A 9,770-nucleotide genomic window follows, 5' to 3' on the forward strand; every position below is an offset into this window, starting at 1 on the left:
TTGTGACAACAGAAGAATATTATTAATGATACCTTGCAATAGTTAACCAGTTTTATGCATTTCTTCACAACATTTTCAATGGCAAACTGCTTTGTGACCTAACAGTTTGAAATATATATTTCACAACATCCATAATAAGTACCCTCTTATTTATTTATTTTTTTTCTGTTCTTTCCTCATACTTCTTATGGTAATGTATTTTTTGAATACGCATCAAGTATACACAAACAGACATACATTATTAATGTTATTTATTTTGGAAAAATATGTTTAAAAGATTTCCTTCATAAAAAAAACAGTAATAAAAACAACTCAAATAACATTTCTGCAAAATATTTTATAAATACATTTATGTACAAGAAAGTCCCATAGACTTGAAGTGCCTTTGTACATATATACGAAGGTTTAAATTACAAAAAAGTCACAAAATACAAATATCTTTTCAAACCAATTACAGCTTAAAAATATATATATATAAAAATAACACACAATTTTAACAGTGTTTCAAGAGTAGTGTTTTTTTCCTTGTTCCACAATGCCCCCTCCCCACAAAACCTTCAAGCCAAACTGAAGAAAGGCTCTGAAGAATGTGAAATATACACTGTAGACAGAGCATACTTCTTCCACAGCAATTAAGTCCATTCATACTACATACAAAAAAGCAACTGTTCATAGTGCAATGAGTAAGTTTCTCAACAGACTGTGCAACAGCTATACCTGAACACAGTCTTGAGAGGCAGGAATCCTTGAGAGAGCAGGCTACCATTGCCTAAGGTCCATTGTGTTTGCAGTCACTGTGCCAACTTCAGTAGAGAACCAGCTCATTCTGAATGTTTTATTTATCTTACAGCAGCAGCCACCGAAGAAATCCTTTCCTCCTAGATGAGCAGCATTTCAGTGGAGCAATTAGCTCCTTAGACAGCTTTACCTTAGCAGTTTAAACCTAGAGCAAGAATATAAACTGAATTTAGCAATTTAGATATTGATGTGAAAAACATAAATACCTTTTTTTCAAAAGATTTATTATATTACATGGCAAACAAATGCTTACCTCAGTTGCAATTATACATTCATCTTTTTCCTCGGATATCACATACACAGATTGGTACTTTACATCTTTTGACATGGAATACAGGGATTCTGGTCTTTTTCTTTCTGGTGACTCACTGCTAAGAAAAACAAGAGTAATGTTCAATTTTGATGTGTTTTCAAATGTACATGCCATGCCTCAGTGACACTATTCTCTATGTGTGCAAAGCTCTGCTCTGAATATTGGTTTCGTAGACTTACCTCTTTAAATGGACAGTGCTTTTATTCTCCAGTTCATAGTCAGAGGCTTCACACTTTGCATCACTTCTTTCATGCTCCTCTTTGACAAAGTCATCACGTTTTAGCTCATGAACGAGATTGTAATCCGCTGATGGGTATTTAACTTTATAACCATGTTTCTCCCCATTGCTGTCACAGGGAAAGTCTACTTTCTTATTGATGTTCTTGATCTGGGTAGCCCCAATAACACTGATAGAAATGTCTTTTTCTCGCTGGCAGTCAGTTAGGTTATTCATTGTCTCAATATCACTTTTGCAGACATCTATTTGGCTAGGCACTTTCTGCAATTTCACCTTGAAACAAACCAAAATGACAGCACAGCCAAGCAACAGTGCAAGGACAACAATAATCCCAGCACATACTGCTGTCCAAGGGAAATCTCCATCATTTACTTCAGTGTACTTTCCAGTTTGGTCTATAACAACAGGCTGATCTTTAGGATGTTCAGGCAACAGAAATTGGCAATTGAGCCCACCATACCCTGGGACACAGGCACAGACATAGCGATTGTCCCTTTCATGGCATGTAGCTCCATTATGGCAAGGGTTGTGTTCACACTTTCTGACAGGTGTGCTACAGTTTTTCCCAGTATATCCTGGAGGACAGGTGCATGTGTAGTCACTGATACCATCCTGGCAGGTTCCACCATTTGCACATGGAAAAGAAGCACATTCATCAATGTTGTCATCACAATGCACTCCGGTGAATCCATTGGCACACTGACACATGTATGTGTTTCCAAGATCCAAACACTGGGCTCCTATGAAACAAAAAGAAACCAACGTAATCAGTGTCATGTTTTTATTCAGTGCTGACATTTCAATAAACCATGAAAATGTAGGTATTTTATTTGAATATTTACCATTCACGCATGGGTTGGAGCTGCAATGGTCAATTTTCTTTTCACAGTTAAAACCAGAGTAATTCACAGGGCAAACACAAGAATAGCCTCCATCTGGGTTATCAGAACAATGGCCACCATTAAAACAGGGGGCATCAGCACAGGTTGTAGCACTGTGTTCACAGGTTGGTCCATAAAAACCAGGTGGACATGTACAGCTAAAACTGTTCTCCATATCCTGTCAAAATAACATCCATCACAATTTTCATTATATGTACAAAACCACATTTTGCTCAGAACAGCCAAGACAACATTAAACTATTAAAAAAGCATTTTACTATCATATACATTCACACAAAAAACTCACATATAAACATAAAAATAAAACACTTACAGTGCAACTTCCTCCATTCTTGCAAGGGTTGCTGTCACATTCATTGATTTCAATTTCACAGCTGGCACCACTAAATCCTGGTCGGCAAGAACAAGTGTAACTTCCTTGTCCCGTGTTGGTGCAAGTGGCTCCATTCTTACAAGGTTTATGATGTGTGCAGTAGTTCAAATCTGAATTAAAAAGGGGAGGGGGTGTTAAAATGGCAAAGTTTCAGTGCAAAAATTACACAAAAATATTTAAATGGTTTTAAAGAACTAATACACAAGCACATTCAAAAGTTATAACATACCTTGGTTACAAAAAAGACCACCCCAGCCTTCTTGACAATTACACTGCCAAGGCTGTTGGCATGTTCCATGCAAGCATCCAGGATAACGGATGCATTCGTCACAGTAGCGTCCCTGCCACCCAACTCTGCATCTTTGAAACAAATATAAGGTATTAATAAGAATTTGTATTAATATATACTGTGTATGCACTATAAAACCATTAACTATTGCATTTAATCTGTATGATCAATGGTATGTCTTGGTTAACTGACAAAAGCAACATTTGAAATTAGGGTTTTAAATTAAAAAAAAATAAACAATTATTTGCGTATTTTTTTATTTATTATTTTAAATGAAATGATATGCAATGATGGTGCACCTTCAAATTGAATACTTACTTGCATTCACCAGGCTTTTCACAGAATCCATGTTGTTCATCACATCCAGGCAAGCAAATTGCTGGAAGACAAAACAAGAGACAAAACTTTTAGCCTTAACTGAACTTGAGTGCACTGTTATTTTTTTCAATCTAATTTCCTTTAAAACCCTACAATACTGCAAGAAAGTGGCACATTCCATCCTCTCAGATGATGAGTTTTAATCTTAATACAGTTGCTCACAGACAAAGCTGAACACACAAAGCCTTTTTACATTGGGTCAGAAGTTCTTTTTTCATTCTGTACACACAGCCCTACCCCATCACATCCCTGAGTCAGAACAGATAAGAGTGGACAGCTGGTGTGCCGAGTACCAGTGCAGGACAGCTGCCCTATTGTCTCGTTCTCCGCAGCAGCTGCCTGCATGCAACAATGCCTTGCCCCTCCTTAACCAATCAGGGCAAAGCATAATTCCTCTCAGCCAATGATCGGGCGGATCTAATCTATCGCATGCGAGATTATTTTTCAGCAAACTTTCATCTTTCAAATAAACCAGTTTATTGTTAAAAAATGTGGTTGTTGGGGTTTATTTTCATGAAATCAACGTGAACAGAAAAAAGTAAGGAAGAGCAACTGATTCGTCAATTAGAAAGAAAGAAAGAAAGAAAGAAAGAAAGAAAGAAAGAAAGAAAGAAAGAAAGAAAGAAAGAAAGACCAGTTAATTACCTTCAGTGCAGTACTGGCCTTTCCATCCAGGATTGCAAACTTTCTCCCCTCTTTCTCCACAGGTGAAGTGACCAAACGCATCGTCACGTGGGCGACAGAAAACCGAGCATCCTTCGCCGTAATAATGCTCGTCACAAACAAACCTATAGGAATACTTGAGTTCAGTTCTGCCGGCAGTGTGAAGGTCTTGCGACCATTCTTCGCCCACTGCAAGGTGTCTCTGGGTGGTAAGGCGACTGATCAAGCGATCTGGATTATCTGAAAACGAAAGAACAATATTATCCCGATGTAAAATATGCTGTCAATATATGCATAGCCAAAACGAAGCCTAATAGCACGAAATAGTGGTGACTTATACGTATTTACCTGTTGACAAGTCATCAGGAGAATCCGTATGCAGGGCTTCTATAATCAAGGAAAATGTACCCTAAAATATACAAAGATATAATATATTAAAACACAGAATATAGTTTCCTGTAGCATTCAGTAAATGCAGTGAAATTCCTAATGAAGACTGGCGGCATAAATTTTCACGGCTTCTTTCGCACTTGAAAATCACGGTAAAATAAAAAGCTCTGGAATTTCACGCAGGGCTGACAATTACAGCTCCACCGGGCCTATAGATGCGAAGTTTCTCATACCAATAATAACATTTGTTAAAAACGTTAAAATTGCGATGTAGATACCGGCCAGTAATTTCTTTTTGACAACAATCACGTGATTTAAAAACGTACTACTTGATAACAATAATATTTGACCATATATTATAATGTATAACCATATATTGTAATATATATAAAAAAGTAATATTTGACCACCAAATGTAGACATATCTTAGTTGTTTTTGAAACATTAGAAAGTGTACTTACAGGCCAGGTAAATCCGAAAGTGAATCTAATCGGATTGGTGAAGGTGACATCAGATGAAGTTTCGGATACTTGGAAAGAGTTAGTCCCCAGCACTGGGGTGACAGCGCTGCCGTAGGTGCATGGAGGCTCGGGAGATACGTTCGCTTGGTAATGTTTCAGGCAGATCCGGAAAAACGTTTTACATTCGCACTGTAGCAGAACGGGTCCAGATCCACCCTTACAGCAATTCATGTTTCCAAATGCACCTTTCTTGTTAAGAAATTCCTGTAACTTCAGCTCAAAGACACCAGAGCACAAACCCTGTGGAAAAGTGTAAATACTTAAAATAAATGCATTGCAATTAAAAAAAAAATCTGTAAACCAATTTGTCCTGGAGACTGCACTATTCTCAAAGTCCAGTGAAAATAAAACTACTTAAACTAGATTTTCCTTATAGCGCAGCGGTTTTCGGATGGATATGATTACAGTTTTGAAACAAGCCAGCAAGTAAAGCATCTTGCGTCTGCTTTTTTTCTGAGTTTAAAAGTAATATCCCGAAAATAAATGCGCTCTTACCTGACTTAAAAGTATGGAGAGTATCGAAAGTCCTATAATCAGACGCTGACCCATTCTGGTGTCTTTATAACTGCCGATAAATAGTTAATTTAAGTCGAAAATATCTTTCCAATAGAGACAGGTTTTGAGCTGTTAAGTCCCAGCTCCACTAATTTACTGCAGTTGGCGTTTTCACGTTCAAGTGTCTCGAATTTTTTTTTTCTCTCTCTCTCTCAAGAAACGCCCTTCTTCAATGACTGGCAGATCTCATGAATGGCAGAGGAGGAGAAACTTAGTTTAAGTGAGAACTCACTGTACGGAGCAGTGTTTTTGTCCCCTCTACCACGCAGTTTGCTTCTTTCATGAGAAATTCAAGTATATATAGATTAATTCCCCATGAGTATAGAAAGGGAGAGTTCGTGAGGTTCCCGGATGAAAAAAATAATTGGAGATGAACTCGAAATTCCGTGCCAAGGCGATAATTCCAATGTTGAAATTAAATGTTGCAGCTTGGCACCGATTTTGACTAGTAGGTGCAATGTAGAGCAATGAAGTTGTAGAGTCAGTCAGTGTTTATGTAGTTTCTCTCTTTCTTTTGTTTTCAAATCAACCTTTTGCTGAGCCCGAATTGAATTTATCCCCTTCGTTGTTTCCTTCGCGATCTTTGCTCAGCATGCAGCTCTCAGTGTGTCTGATGTTCTGGCCGTCTGCCGCTGTTTATATGCAGCCTGTAGCCTGCATCTGTAATGAGATGCAGGCGAGCAACCCCCCAATCTGTCGAGAGCTGTCACAAAAGACCCAGTTTTCAAAACCCTCCTCTCAAAAGATAGCCAAATGGTCAGTGAGCTGTAAAATGGGCAACCTTCCCTAAAACACAAAACAAGCTCATTTACATTCCAGCAAATTTTTAAGTATAAGAATTCTGGGCACCACAACACCAAACAAAGACCCAAATCTCAACACACTTCAAACACGATATAAGGAACTAAATAAATAAACCGATAATATAATAGACATCTCCATTTTAAAAGAGGATTGAAGTTGTTCTCAATTATTTCTGTTTGTCTTTGCAACGATGGTGCATAATTTCTCCTTTCCCGACTTTTGTGTACCAAAGTGATTTCAGATTTCTCATATGGTAGAGATTTTTGGTTGCTTAATTTTTGTGTGACATAACCATGGCCAAAAAGGTAAAAACTGAATAAAGAAGTCTCCTTGCCTCAAAATTGATACAAAAGTTAAGAAACAACTTTTTTAAATTTGTATTTTTTAAATATGGTAATCAGGTACATTTTCGCTATATCGAGTATATATATATATATATATATATATATATATATATATATATATATATATATATATATATATATATATATGCACACACCCACTCACACAAACTTACGAAGTTTAAGTTGAATAAAGTTGTTCCGCAGATAGACATAAACTGTGCATGTATGTACAACTTTATTCAACTTAAACTTCTTAAGTCTGTTTGACTACACACACACACACACACACACACACACACATTATATATATATATATATATATATATATATATATATATATATAGGTACGATTTTATATTTGGGAGTACAACTTTATTAAAGTTTTGCGCTGGGGGAGGGAACTTTCAAAACTATGCAAAGGTTTTGTTAACTTTGTTGACTATAATTTTTTCCCCCTCAACACTCCTAAGCTGGGTAAAAAGTGTGATGGTGTGTGTCGTTCGCGTGGCTGTCATTAAGGCACTTTGTTATTGTGTGAAGGATGAATAAATTGGTTCTTTGCGCTCTCAGCTGTATGGTAATTCAGGCAGCACCTGCTCGCCCTACAATATACCGGAGAGAAAGAGCTCCCCTCGGCGCACGCTACTGCCTCTACAACAATGTCATCATCTCGAGAAAAAAAAAAAAAGTATCTCTTCTAGTCCTCCCCACCCCCACCCCCATGCCATAGAAAAAAGGAGAAAAACACGCATCAACCGTTACCTCATTATATCTGACAGATGATCATTTCTATGATTTTTCTGTTTATAGTATCACATCACCAGACCTCCCATACATGCAATTTAAATTACCAAAGATGACTTCAGTCATTTTCGAGACTCGCATAAATAATTAGTTATCAATGTTTGTTTACAATATGCTATAAGGCGCATCCATTCTAAGATAATGCCCTAAAATATATAAAGGTTTGGAACTGACTGTCCTTGCCCAATGTCTCTTTTATTTGCCTGAAAAACTCATTGCTGAAAATATTTTACAGCAAAAAGCTGATGAGCAGCGACTGCATTGCGATAGTGTGGTGGCATCGATGCACAATGTGGGATTAAGGCTGAGTTAAGGATTTATGTTACCCGATTTTGAGGTCAAACATAATCTACACACAAGTAAGTAGTTGTCGAGGTTGTGCCTAATATTCGCTCAGTTTGTGGGAGGGCCGATAGCAAAAGTGTCACGAACTAATGCTGGGGAGCTAGTCTTGTTGCCGAAATACCACCACTCGTTATTTTTTCAAAACTCTTGCACAATGGAGAGGTTACTAATAATAAATAAATCTATAAAAAAGAAAGTTAAAGAGCAGTATGTATTAATAAAAACTAAAGGCTGTTTAGCTAAAAGTCAGTGGTTGCAAGAAGCTCATTACTGTACACGTGGCTTACAAAATTAATATATTTTTTAAAATATGCAGACACAAAAATGCATTCTTCTTGGTCCCCAAATAATAAGCGTGACCACCTACCTTATGCTACCGAGAAAGTAAAATGCTGAATCAGGATTGTATAAACACATAATGTATTTGCACATGCTATACTTCAAATCAGGTGCACCAGTTATGTCCGGCGGAAAGTAATTAAAATAGCATCACATTGTAAGGTTTTCATTATAATGTGGCTTATCAAATAGTTATATAATGGCTACATGTTTTACTTGACATATTGTGTGAGGTTGCTTTCTTAACACATGTCGCTTAAACACCACAAACCGTAACCTCCCATCCTCACCCTATACCCAAGCATACACAGATGTGTAAATAGCCATGTTTCTGTGCTGCGTATAGCGTTTTTACACAAACAACCATCAATGTGTTGCATCTTGACGATTAAAATGTACATGTCCCTGGTTTATAGGCCATATAGAAAGTTGGAAACACAACACCTCCCTCAAGTTAAGCAAAGCATTTATTAAATTGACATGGCACAGATTTCTCGATTACTGCAGCAAAGCGTAACTGAAAAGCATCCAAAAATCCATCAGAATCTTGCCCTATACACTTATTCTTTTCAAACTTAATTTATGCCACGCGATTCTGTATTGGTTAAATCAGGCAGAAAGCTTCCCTTTCTTCCCCGTTCCTTCATTCAGAGGGTGGACTATGGGGAGACTGTTTAACTTAAGTGTTTCTATAGGAGCCTGTTGTAGTTTAACTCCTGCCCACCAGTAGCTGGGATGAACAAAGGAGGGACTGGAGGTCTAACCATTCATCCTTTCTTTGCACTTTAATTTTCATTGATTTTGAATACAAGGAGAGCCCTTAGGGATTCTATCTGAAGGGGATGACACGCCTTTAGACGCGATCAGCCCCCTAGCCAGCCATCTGCTCCTAACCAAATGGCGTTTTTTCACTTCCAATTGCATGTCTCTATACCACTCTGCCTGGGTTTAGCACACCCTTCATCCAAATTGGACTAGAAGCATGTTAAAGAACCTGCAACGGTATGGACATCGCCATATGGCCAGTGAAGCAAGGACTTTCGTTGGGAACGCTGAAGAGGAGGGTAGAGTTTACACCCAAGGGATTTTATTCTCAGGAAATAAAATGCCACTGGTCTCAGTCGTTTCTCTTATCATGAGTATAGAATTGTGTTTAATGTCCTAAGACAAAAAAATAAATCGCTGCTTTAATATTATGCTAAACTACCTTAAACAAAATTAGATAGATTCGTTCGGATAAGATGCACTTGCTGCAGTTTGTAAAGTTATATAAAGTACCATAAAAAATATGACCATTCACATAATATCTAATCCATTTATATATCTATAAGGCTGATTTAGTAAGGATGAACAAACCAAAGATTTACATTCCTTTTGATTCGAAATGATAAATGCTAAAAAATTAGTAACCAAGTAACTACTGTGATTAATGAGTACTACCTATATTAATTTAAGAAGTGAAGGAATATATCCAAACTCTCACTTACACGTTGTTTAGTATTGTGAAAGGTTTGAGACGTTTTGCAGTGCTTGGGTGTAAAGTTACTAAGGCATGTGGTAATTAGAATAAGAAAGGGGAAGTCGCGTGGCTCAGCTGGCACTCTGAGAGCGCAGATGATGGATAAGCGGCCCTCTGTATCTTTCCGTCTTCAAAAAAAAATCTTTATTCCGCAAATCATCTGCTGCAGTCTTGTTTCAACCCTCATTTTCATAA

At 37.4% G+C, this 9,770-nt stretch overlaps 1 protein-coding gene across 2 annotated transcripts; it reads right to left on the bottom strand.

Moving 5' to 3' along the window:
* Window positions 1-279: 279 nt before the first annotated feature.
* dld (deltaD) lies at window positions 280-6,017 on the bottom strand. Of its 2 annotated transcripts, none has more exons than XM_039748267.1 (11): window positions 5,361-6,017; window positions 4,806-5,105; window positions 4,303-4,363; window positions 3,937-4,194; window positions 3,232-3,292; window positions 2,854-2,984; window positions 2,565-2,734; window positions 2,192-2,408; window positions 1,291-2,089; window positions 1,052-1,166; window positions 280-943 (listed from the first exon to the last, which is right to left on the bottom strand). In XM_039748267.1, exons 1-11 carry the CDS (start codon window positions 5,412-5,414, stop codon window positions 938-940), a joined length of 2,172 nt encoding a protein of 723 aa, XP_039604201.1. In that variant the 5' UTR covers window positions 5,415-6,017; the 3' UTR covers window positions 280-937. The 2 variants fall into 2 exon arrangements, with proteins under 2 accessions (XP_039604201.1, XP_039604200.1); XM_039748266.1 differs by having other exon boundaries at window positions 298-943; window positions 1,052-1,169.
* Window positions 6,018-9,770: the final 3,753 nt, after the last annotated feature.

The sequence above is a fragment of the Polypterus senegalus genome, chromosome 3, assembly GCF_016835505.1.
Source record: "Polypterus senegalus isolate Bchr_013 chromosome 3, ASM1683550v1, whole genome shotgun sequence".
Lineage (NCBI taxonomy): Eukaryota > Metazoa > Chordata > Cladistia > Polypteriformes > Polypteridae > Polypterus > Polypterus senegalus.